Source organism: Aedes albopictus, chromosome 2, assembly GCF_035046485.1.
Source record: "Aedes albopictus strain Foshan chromosome 2, AalbF5, whole genome shotgun sequence".
Taxonomy (NCBI): domain Eukaryota; kingdom Metazoa; phylum Arthropoda; class Insecta; order Diptera; family Culicidae; genus Aedes; species Aedes albopictus.
In genome coordinates, this window is record NC_085137.1 from 259,187,506 (window position 1) to 259,199,871 (window position 12,366).

Here is a 12,366-nt window from a genome sequence, read left to right on the forward strand (position 1 = left end):
TTCAGTATAAAAGATTGCCGTTTGGACTAAATATAAGCCCAAACAGTTTCCAACGAATGATGTCAATAGCACTCAGTGGCTTGAGTCCCGAGTGTGCATTCTTGTACATTGACGATGTTATTGTCGTAGGTTGTTCAATTGAACACCATCTGAAAAACTTGAGGAATGTTTTCGAATGCCTCAATATGTTGATAGTATCGACATGCCTCAATATGTTGATAGTATCGCTGTACACAAATGTACCAGTGGACTACGCTCTGATGTGCCTAGAGGAACGATGGACCGAGCTAGAAAACCACACGAACATAGACAAGGAAAGCTTTATGAAGACGGTAAAGGTAATACTCGAGTCAACCTTCTTCGTATACCAAGGTACGGTATATGGACAGACGTACGGAGTTCCGATGGGATCGCCACTATCCCCAGTAATCGCCAACGTAGTGATGGAGAAACTGGAACAGGAGTGCATAAAGAACCTGGAGGCGAAACAAATACGAATGAGGGTGTATAAACCGTATGTAGATGATTGCATGTGTGTCGCGAGAAGAGAACACATACAAACGATCGTAGACACGTTCAACAATTTCCACGATCGTCTACAGTTTACAGTAGAACATGAAGTGGGCGGGAAAATGAAATTCTTGGACATGATGTTAGAACGCGCCGATAACAAAATTACTACGTCGTGGCTTCCCAAACAACCCGACGGTAGGTATCTGGATTTCAAATCCAAAAGCCCATTTCAACACAAGCAAAATACGGCGATCGCGCTCATTGACCGCGCGATCAAACTATCCTGTGGAGATAAACGTGCGGAAGCACTAAACCACGCGACACGAATCTTGCGGAAAAACCACTACCCCACATGGTTCGTAAATCGCGTACGAAAGAAACGTGTACACAAACACTACAACTCTTTGGAAGAAACAGGTACGGCAAACCAGCCCCAAAAGTTTGTGTCAGCCCCCTACATACCAAGTTTGAGTGAGAAACTTACCAAAACCCTACAGCGGAACAACATAATCCTAGCCTCCCGACCACGGAACAAAATTAAACACATGGTGTTTAGCAAAATGAAGGACCCGATACCACCAGGGAAGCAGACGAAGGTAGTGTACTCGATACCATGCGGAACCGACGATGGAAAAGTGTACATAGGACAGACGAAACGCATGCTGGAGATACGGATGGCGGAACACCGCAACGACTGCAGGAACCGAAATCCAAAATCGGGCTTGGCGGTACACACCATCGAAGAGGGCCACGTGTTCAACTTCGAGAAAACGACAGTACTGGAGCGCATCGAACACCCGGAGGTAAGGATGATCGCGGAGGTATTTCACATAAAAAAGCAAGGCGATCAGCAAACAGTGAACCTCCAACGAGAATGCGGCAATTTTAACTCCACGTACAACGGACTATTGGCTCGGCTTCGTGAGGAACCACGAACACGAACGCAGACACGAACGGCGCAAAATACGAACAGTACCGACAACGAAACGAACGAAGTGCATGCTGAGTAGGATGTTCCCCTGGTAGTATAGTAAAATAAAATTAGTTAATAGTGACAGACCAAGCTGTAAGGTCGCATTCAGCATGTTGTAAGTGTCCCCCCTTTTTTGTAAGAATTTGACGAAAATTGTAATTATCTAATAAATGTTTTGTAGGCGTCTGAGGAAGGCTGAAGAATAGTAGGCCGAAACGCGTAACGTATAAAACGCTGTTTTAATACAACCTGTCACCGAGAAAAGCCAATGCAACCCAATTATTATATATTGCACGGTGATTACCCAAGTTTATTATATGTTGATATGCCTGATGATTCATCCTAACTACTACAAAGTAAGAAAACAAAAGGTTGCCATGTATGTATATATTTGTGCTTGAACCCGAAAGTCTCGGCTCCACTTGCCAAAAAAAAAAAACAAAAAAATATCAATATTACCCCGGATTACGGTACCACCAGTGTTGCCACATTTTTATCTGTACTAGAGGCTCAAAAATTTTTTTTTATCTGTACCAGACATTCGAAATATCTGTACCAAATTCATACCACATTTGACTTGGAATATACATAAAAAGATTATTAATCCTTACTCAAGCATGAAAAATAGTTGGTTTCGGTGCACTGTGTCCAATTATTGAGCTAGAAAACAAAATACGATTATTAAAAATATTCTATATTCAAATTTTAATGATTTTTTTTTCTCAATTTCAAAAATATTTACCATTTTGTACCTTTTTCCGAAAATCTGTCATCTGTACCGTACAGATTCTGTACCAAAAAGCAGAAAAAAAATAATACCTTTCCAGATTATTCTGTATCTGTGGCAACACTGGGTACCACCTATTAAAAGAGTTAAAAATGTAAGTTTTTTTTTGTCCAAGCAGGTTTTTGATATTGGGCTTCGTGGCCGTGCGGTTAGCGGCGGCAGTCGTCTTGGCGTATCGTAAGCCTCGGAGTGTGGGTTCGATTCCCGCTCCAGTCGGTGGAAACTTTTCGTCAAATGAAAAATTCATCACTGGGCCACTGGGTGTTCTGTGTGTTGTCCGTTGTCTAGTGTAAGTAATATGTTCAGTCTGTGCAGCCTCTGGCGTACATTTTGCTTTCGATATATCGTACAACATTGAAAAACAAAATGTTTGTAGCAATACTCCAGAGCGTTCATGATTAACAAATATTTTAATCATGATTAATCATTGGTAATTAAAATTCAAATTTCGGTGATTATTGATTATGAATAATGATTAATTTGATTTTTGGGATGATTAATGATTATGATTAATGATTAAAATTGATTTTATCTGTGATTATTGATTATGATTAATGATTAAAAATGGCTCATTGATTAAAAATCATGACTAATCATGATTAATCAATCACAAAAAACAGGAAATGATTAAAATATAATTATTGTTTAAAATATTTTTGAAGTACCAAAAGTAAAAGGTAACTCTGTCTGGGAGATTATTGAAAAAATAATCAAGAAGAACAGCATTTGAACCAATTCAAATTGGATCATATACACTACCCGTCATAAGTACGGACTCACAAAAAGTATTGCAACAATATTGCATCACCCTGACTCAGCTCGCTATCTCTAAAACCAGAACTCCTACAAAAATGCCGCCTTCAGAAAAGTTGTTGCTTTTGGTCTTATGAATAACTTTCCTGAAGACAGCATCTTTGTGAGTCCTCAGGTTTTGGAGATATCGAGGTGAGTCAGGGTGATGCAATATTGTTGCAATACTTTTTGTGAGTCCGTACTTATGACGGGTAGTGTATTTTATATGGTGAAAAATTTTTGGTGATGAATGATTAATGATTAATTTTTTTTCTTATGATTCTGATTACTGAATAATGATTAAATTGCGAAATCAGTGTGATTAGGATTAATGATTAAATGAGAAATTTTGGTGATTATGATTACTGATTTTTGATTAATCTTAATCATTATAATTAATCATGATTAAATTTATGATTAATCATTAACGCTCTGCAATTCTCCGATTAACTACAAAATCACTCAAATCAATGTTTTGTTACAGCATTAACCTTTTCACCCAGCATTAGAGCAACTTGGAAAAAAATGGTGTACGTTATATCGAAGCAAATGTACGTTATATCGAAGCATAAAAAAACGAAATGAATTTTTCGCGAAAACTCATGTTTTTCATTATTAGTTTTATGAATTTCAACGAAATCATCATTTGGGGTTAATTTAACATCGAAAAATTTTACTATGCTTCGATATAACGTACACTTTGATATAACGTACAAATGTACGTTATATCGAAGAGTACCTCTAATTTCACTAAAACTCTATGAAACTGAACTTCTGGCTGCACTCAATTCTGTTTTTACGCGATGGATGCGTCCGCACAAAAAAAAAATCGCGTAACTTTGAGAAATGGCGCAAAAAAAATCCAAGGGAAAATTTTTTACAGATTTGCTTTCCTATCAAAATCGTGTAAAGAAAAGTCACGTAACTTTGACAAAATCGTGTAAAAACAGGATTGAGTGTAATTGCATCGTCCATAATAAACCGAAAAAAGATAATTCCAGAATTTTGTACTTCTCCAACAAACATGCTTATGAACAACTTATCACGTTTGACTATACAAACCGAACTGAAACGCGTACCTAACAAAGTACTAAACTTTTCATGAACTACTCATCCACTCCAGTCATTGAACACTTTGCCTCGATTCGAGAGGTGATAAGTCACCCATTTCAAAAATATCACCTTTGCCGCCCATCTCATTCACACGAACAATGAAAACAATAGGAAACACAAAAGGGCAACCATCACTTAACCTCTTGGCCCGGCACGCTTGTAAAAATATACCTACAAATTCCCACACCACCGCGCGCACCGCTCCGTGTCACGCTATGCCTGTTTGTGTGAATGAATGGAACGAGGTGTAAAACCGCCAACAACAAAGAGATACCAACCAACGAGCAGCGGCCATAATAAATTTGACGTCACATACATCAACACGTTGCAATCATGGCGAACCGTGAAAGCGCATGTTCCAATCGAAGCTTACCAGCTGTGAAATGATCCACTTCTGCCGCCGTTTTGCTTATGCGAGTGCGATCCGCTCTTTTGCTCTCCGGTGAGTCGTAGCTGGTGCAATCAAGTGTTGATGTTGGTTCTCTTCAGGAGCAGTGCGCCATGTGCTTTGTGGAGCGAGCAGTGGGGTTGCTATGATACCACTACAATTCCACAGCCTACTGGTTTGCTTGTAGCAGCGCACAGTACTGAGAAGAAGGGGGTCATTTTTGGGTGGCTCCAGACTGTTTATGCCCCACACCCCATTTGACCGCCCTTTTTCATGGAGCAATTTGATGCAAGCGAGCGAGAGAGAGACGCGAGTGCCCCTTGATAGCATGTGTAGGTATTTGTAATGGCCCGTCTCGCCGGCTTTTCTCTGGCTACTTCGTTTGGCTCGGTCACATGGCGAGCGAGAGCCGGCTATAACGACTCTGCGAGAAGTCCCACGTCTGAGAGCGCCTGAGCGTAAAAACTAGTAGTCGAATGTTTTTGTTAGTCGCTGTCAGTTATTGTGATCGTTTAGAGGCGCACAAATGTTATTAATCACTTTTGCATGAAGTTGGCTTGCTCCACCGGTTACGTTACGTGTTTTGGACTCAATTCGCGAAACTCGTTCCGTCTGTCGTGTCGTCGAGTTTTACTCCGGTTAGTCGCGAGTTCAAAGTTTGCGCGCGTATATTAGCCGTCTCTGTCTCCCATCGGAAGACAGATTCTGGCGCGCGGTCATCAACAACTTTGTTCCCAGTGGATTATATGGTTGCTATGGTTGAGAATAATCCACAGCGGTGGACAATGAAGCCCTTATGATTGCTGCGGTTTGTCTCTTGAACTGTTATTGTTCGCACTCGAGTGTGAATGTGATGTGTGACATGGTCTCTCGTGGGCTCATTTGTTGAATTTACGAGCACATTTCCCCCTTCGGAGCAATTGGTGATGATTTGAGTTGATAGCATTCATTGTCATCAACGGATAGCAGTTTATGGGCGCATTCATATCGTTTCTACCGTGGCAGTGTTCGCTTTCGAATATCAGACGGCTGTGGAAAATAGTAACGACGGATAGTTATGAATGAATTAAGTATAAGTTATTACCGTTCACAATCAGGCTGCAGTATAACACGAAAAATAAGGCAGCGAAAATTGCTCAGTGGAAAAAATCTTGACAACATAAAATAATGGATTAATTTACATAACTTCAACTAAATGTGGATTTATTGCGTCTAAATGGATATAAATCTAGCTCAGGGGATTATAATTCAGTGATTTATGTAGTTTTTATTCTGTGTTTCGCTTTGTTTTCGGAGCTACCTCACTCTTACACTCGCGCTGGATACCGACCTGAATACAATGAGAAAAAAACCCGACATCCAGTGGAAAATATTGCTCTCCGCAGTGTGAATAAAATTATGGCCGTGATTACTGCTACGGATAAATTTATGTATTTTTCCTCGGGCCAGAGAGCACAGTGATTTCATGTTTTTGTTTCTCTCGTTGCATATCATATAACGTTGCGTGTGATCATTTTGGGCCGTCAATTCATTGCGCGCCCTAGGAGATACGTCCAGCCGTAATTGATGTGGGTACGCGTCATGAAGTACGTGATAATAAATAGCAAAGTGAAAGTAAAAGTGACAAATAAACAACAGAAGAACAGCAAATCATTGTTATTGCAGTGTGATTTATGAAAATTACTTCGACTGTTTGTGTGGTGTAAAATGTTTACACTTTGAGCTTGATAAGCGGATTAATTATAATTTCTTGTCAAACAACTGCCTTGACAAGGCAAGCATACGACCGAGTGATTTCAAGCCGTTTCCTAAGGAAAAATCTGTGTAACAACAGATTGCAGTTACCAAATAGGCAAACGAAGGAAACTATTCTGGCGCCACGTAGCGCCACCCGAAGCTGTCGTTGATAGCTAAGCCGATTGGAAGGCACATCAGCAGGAGTGACACGAAGTAACAACCGCCATAATGTTGACATCCAGCAATCAATACATACGACCGGAATACTTATCCCCTCTTCCCACTACGGTAAGTCAATGAGTGCTTTTTCTTTCAGGGTGCAGAAAAATTTGGGCAGTGGCTTCTATGTTGGGTACTTTTTTCGCTATGACTCAATGTTAAACCAAATGACTAAAAATTTTGTACACAGCTAGAGTCTGCTAGCAGCCATTCTACTGGTTCTTCTTTTCTTCTGCTTTTTGGCATAACATAATTTCGGAAAATCGAACCCGTCACCCTTAGGTATCAGTAGATCGGCTTCAGAAGCAAGTTCTCCTCAATTTGGAAATTTAAATAATAAACTGCTCGAGGGTTAAGGACACGTTCGTCACATAGTTCTCCCGTCATTTTTGGCTGATTTTATGAATGAAAATTTTACAGGAGGTGGCGTCTTAACACGTGAATATCATTACCAATGTCAACAATGTTGCCGCTTCGTAAAATGGCTTATTCAAGATGCCAACACAGGCAGTTCAATTTGTAATATAAAAAAACGAAAAGAAATTGTAGTAAGCATATTTGAGTATGTAGGATTAAGATAAAGGATCCTTAACCAAAAAAAAAATAAAATGAAAAGGCAAATCCGCTCTGGAAATTTTTAGAAGGGTAACAACAACAGTTCTCAACAGTTTTATCTTACTGACAGTCACAAAACTCAAAAGTGACAGCAATTTGACAATTTATGGTGACATGGATACATGTACGTAAGCCTTATAGAAATTTTCAAAACCTCACTCAATATGGGAGTGAGACATTACCACACGGATACTAAATGTATGACTTGTGAAGGCACTTCTCATGTTAACCTTCCGTAACTCGCGCAGTTGAGCACATCCGTCAGCACTACGATAATGCTGAATACAAAAAGCGAGCTTTTTTTAACGTGTAGTACAAAATACAAGAGCGATATCGCTCAAGGCTTAAGGACGATTATACGGTGGAGGAAGATATCAGAAGTGTATATGTTCGAATTACCCGTAATTACAAATTCAACTTTTTCATCGCCCGTCCCGTAGAAGAGTTGTTGAATCACGTGTCCGGCAGATGAACCTGGGACATCAATCGTACTAGTGACTCGAACTCGTAATGTAGATAGGAATTCTTACAGCGCAAATTCTTCCATCCATGAACGGTTGATTCCTACTCATACCTATTTTCAGACAAACTATTGCTTCCTTCCAGCGGAGTAAATTTTCATAAATCGAATCGTGCTGTTGTGACTGCTGGCCAGACGCATTCAAACTATACTTCACCAACCTTTTTTTTAATGCACTGATCTGATTCCGTTATTGGGGTTTCCTTCACTAAAATGATTGATGAAATATTTCAATCTTTGCTCAATCTAATCTAATTCACGAGTAAATTTGTTATTGAATATCGTTTTGGCAATAGATTCAAGTAAATTTTCAAACATTTTACTGGGGATGAATTATTCAATTTTCTAACAGTCGATAGTATGCAACATAATATTCAACAACTCAAAATATGTTCCACTCGCTGCACACGCAAAACATCATCAAATCTCTCAAATGGTTGATGGCTTAGCTAAGAAGGCTAATTCAAGTATTTCATTTTCAGGTCAATGCTTTAGGTCAACTATTATCAAACATATTTTGATAATGCTGTTTTTAGCGCAGTGCGGAAGCTTTCGCATTATAAGCATCCAATGGGAGCCATCATTGAGCAAAATAACATAGCTGAATCAAATTGATTAATGTTTGAAAAACAAACGTCAGTAGACTGGACTAAACGTTTCGACTATATTTAGCCTGAGATAGTTAGGAGTCGTAAACCTTCCAGTTTGATTGACGAGTGTTTTAGCAAACCCTGCCGAGCAGTTGTTAAGAAGAATAAACATTTTAATCAGCATTTCCTGAAGCACCAATTGCTCCTCCAGCCAGCCACAGTGTGCCCACCCGAATCGAAAAAGTGAAACTGTTTGGCCCACTCTGCACGCCATTCTCCTGTCGCCTGTGATGGATGATAACAAACGATCCCGGGAATAAATGTGCTGTAGCGCACCCATAAATCACTCCGACTGCCATCTGACAGACAGAGTTGCACCGTAACGCGTTGTGCCGCCGACTCTCGCCATCAACCGTTTCGCCTCGTGCGCTGGGAAAAGGGGACAAGTACCTACGAACTGTAATAATGATAATAACAACTATAAGAGCCCCGCAATATGTCATTAAAATATTGCGCCATACCATTCCGGACGGGGATAGATTACATTTTTGCTAATTAGAATGAATGGAATAATATAGAAGGCACCGAGGCGCGTACATCGTTCCCATTGATGACGATTGTAAATGTGGCATCATACTATCAGGCTTAAGGTAATTCATCGCACAATTTATTATGTTAAAAATATGTTTTTGAAGTGAAAAGATTATACTTCTATAACGACTTGCTGAAACAAGATATTTACATATGATTTGCTCAATATCTACGAACACCAAAAAACAATTCAAAATCAACAAAAAGGTGTGTGGCACCCAACCTTGTGAACTGTTGTAGTCAGCCGGCATGCAATCGTTCATCTTCGTCCAAACAGACATCCATCACAGCCCTGTCAGTGATGGGCAGCTGTTTGTGGTCTCTGTGAAGAAATCAGCTAAACTTTGAATGAATAGTGAAGTGTTGTTGGCTTCTAAGTTATGTACTGTAATTCGGGGTAAGTTAAACACTGTTGGAAATGTACAGAAGATCTGTAATGATCCATGATTAGTAACTACTAAACAATGTCCGAAAATTGTACTTATTTTTTTTTGCATTCCTACTCTATTTCTGTAGAGAATATGAAACTAACAATTCCGTTCAAAAGATATTGATGATTTTCTAGAAAAAAAATAGGCACTTTTCAAATATGTTTTACTTGACTTACAAAAATAACACCCCTCTAATTTTTTGATATGTTTTAAAACATCAAGTCTTCTTTTGAATGCGGGCAAAAGATATTTTTTATGTTTGCCCCAATCCATTATATCACCTTTTGAAAAAAAAACTATGATATTTTAAGAAAAACACCTGTAACTATTGAACCAAAAGAGATAACGACCATCTCAGCGCACGAAACGACGCGTCTTCAAATGCTCTACAAGTGTTTCTCGGGCGATTTTGATGAAAAAATAAAACTGAAAAAGTTAATGCAAGAAAACCGATTTTTCTTGAACCACCCTGAGCATATTCAGAAAAATATCTCTACGTCGGTCAATTTTAAAGCTACATAAAAACTGTCTTCAGCAGACTTGCCTAAAATTGAAAGATCTACAACTTTTCCGAAGAATGTATATAGTTATTCTTGCAAATAAAAAAGTTTGGTTTCCAATTTCTTTGAAAATATGGACCACCCTAATTTTCATGTACATTGAAAACAAGACCTTATTTTTAGGAACAACTTTGTAGAAGGCCATATTTGTCTAAAAAATCATTTGAAGGCGCTGAATGCATCTTTCCTCGTAAATCTGGTTCGTGGACCACTGTGCAGTGTAATTAACATGATAATAAATAGCCACTCAATTTGCAGATCATACTCCGTGATAGGGCGGGCTTAATTTTTGAAACTAACAATAACTGTTTGGAATTCATGTGTTCTTCTAGATTCAACGTACATTGAAAAGCAAATACTCTGAGTTTGCACCAATACCTTTGCTAAACAGGCAATTTGAAATTTATCAGGGCTATTTTCTGTGATAAAGATTTTCCAAAAAGGTAATAAAACATTAAAGGGTGATACGGTCAAAATTTGGTCACACAATTTGTTTCATAACTTGAAACTGCGTATACCAAAACAGCTGAATTTTGGATCAGTAATGGTACTTTATATGTAGCTTATACCATAAAATTTTCATCAAAATCGGTTTAGTATTTGCGGAGATATTGTGTATCCTGAAAACTGCAATTTGAAAATTTTGTACAAAGAGGATTAAAAAATAAGAACACATTTTTACTCTTTTATTTATAGAGCCAGAAATACTGAACCAATTTCAATGAAATTTTTTCTGTATATAAAGTATACATATCAAAATGTTGTGTAAAAATTTCATTCAATTTGATCCAGCCGTTACAAAATTATATTTGTTTAGGTGGTCAAATTTTGTCAAATTTTGTCAAGTCAAGTCAAATTTTGGTCACACAATTTTTTCATAACTTTAGATTGCGTACACCAAAACAGCTGATTTTTGGATCAGTAATGGTACATTATATGTAGCTTGTACCTTAAAATTTTCATCAAAATCGGTCTAGTATTTGCGGAGATATTGTTGAACCCTGAGGTCTGCAATTTTAAAATTTTGTGCAAAGAGGATTCACACATTTTTACTGTTTTATTTATAGAGCCAGAGATACTTAACCGATTTCAATGAAAATTTTTCTGTATGTGAAGTATGCATATCAAAATGTAATGTAAAAATTTCATTCAATTTGATCCAGCGGTTACAAAGTTATATTTGATTAAGTGGCACCCGGTCAGATTTTTTTCATATTCAAACTGCTACAACTTTGAAAGTATGCATACAAAATGGCTCAAAATTTTACTAAGAACATATTTACATAATAGTATTATACTGTAAAATTTTGATAAAAATCGGAGCAGTATTGATAGTTCTATAATCGAAATTGTGCTTTACTGACCTTAAATTTCCGAAAATTTACTATGGGGCGCCTTTGTACAAAATTTTAAAAAGGTAGGTCGATGGTTTTATCTATATATCAATCAATACTTAATCGATTTTGATGAAAATTTTATGGTATAATCTACATATAATGTAGCATTACTGGTCCAAAAATCAGCTGTTTTGGTGTACGCAGTCTAAAGTTATGAGAAAAATTGTTTGACCAAATTTTGACCGTATCACCCTTTAGTTGAAAGCTCTGAATCATTTGAGCTTCGTTACAAAAATTTGATAGTCTTCGAGATATCTCTCCATAAAATCATGGGGTATTTCTCGAAAAAAAAAAACCATCCCAAATTATTCAAGGGTTCCTGAGGGGTCTGAATCTTACCGAATTTCTCCTCAGATACTATTGAGAATTCTTACGGAGATTCCGTCAAAAAACTCTTAGCGATTTCTGCAGGGATTCCTACTGGAATATTGTAAGGGATTCATTGTAGAATTCTGTCGGGAGTTTATCCACGAATTTTATGGAGAATTTATTCCAACAAGAATTTCTGTGTGTCGGGGCCCGTGGCGTAGTTGGTCACACGTTCGCTTCATATGCGGATGGTCATGGGTTTGATTCCCAGCCCCGGCACTTGCAATTTTTCGTCAGTTGCTTTTCCCCCGAGAGCAACTGACACTGACCCTCTTCTGAGCCCCATGGCTCAAACGGACCCGGATACCTGGACATCGGCGAACTGCTACTCATAATGGACCCCCAATCGGACTGGAAAGAAACAACGGCCCATCCATCATCATCCCTTGTGCTCATCATTCTACTAGGTATAAAGTAAAAAAAGTGAAAGCAGCAGAAAGGCAACCAGTTCGATAAAGTAGAATAGAATCTAGGCGCTGTACAAAATGTAAGTGCAGCTGTCAATTGAAATTGCTCAAGTAGTGCCCCAGTGGACAATAGATTAATTAGGTTAAGTGATTAACCTTCATCCAGCCAACGTACATTTTCCACCTTCAGAAAAGCACAAAAATGGTCATAACTTTTTTGTTTTTCGATGGATTTTGATGAAATTTTCACAACTTCCCGAAAAACTCTCCTAGTTTATGATGCCGGGGACATGGGTGCCTGGTCCACATGGTTCCGGAGTTATTCCGGATTGTCCTGGGGTACCAAAATTGGCCACATACATTG

General features: G+C 38.4%; 2 protein-coding genes across 3 annotated transcripts in view; both read left to right on the forward strand.

The window, feature by feature from the left end:
- Positions 1–212: 212 nt before the first annotated feature.
- On the forward strand, positions 213–1,523 carry LOC134286485 (uncharacterized). The gene has a single exon (XM_062848101.1). It carries the CDS (start codon positions 213–215, stop codon positions 1,521–1,523), a length of 1,311 nt encoding a protein of 436 aa, XP_062704085.1.
- Positions 1,524–4,880: 3,357 nt separating this feature from the next.
- The window catches only part of LOC109404739 (zinc finger protein Elbow), a 97,665-nt gene continuing 90,179 nt past the window's right edge, over positions 4,881–12,366 (forward strand). Inside the window, exons 1-2 of one of the 2 annotated variants that reach the window (XM_029872451.2) lie at positions 4,881–5,204; positions 6,111–6,591. In XM_029872451.2, coding sequence (XP_029728311.1) covers positions 6,532–6,591 — 60 coding nt within the window. In that variant the 5' untranslated portion in view covers positions 4,881–5,204; positions 6,111–6,531. Of the gene's footprint in view, positions 6,592–12,366 lie in introns of both variants that reach the window. The other variant, XM_062851609.1, reaches the window with a different exon arrangement.

Coding starts and splice junctions, on each gene's coding strand:
- LOC134286485 (XM_062848101.1), top strand. CDS start 213: ATGTTGATAGTATCGCTGTACACAAATGTACCAGTGGACTACGCTCTG.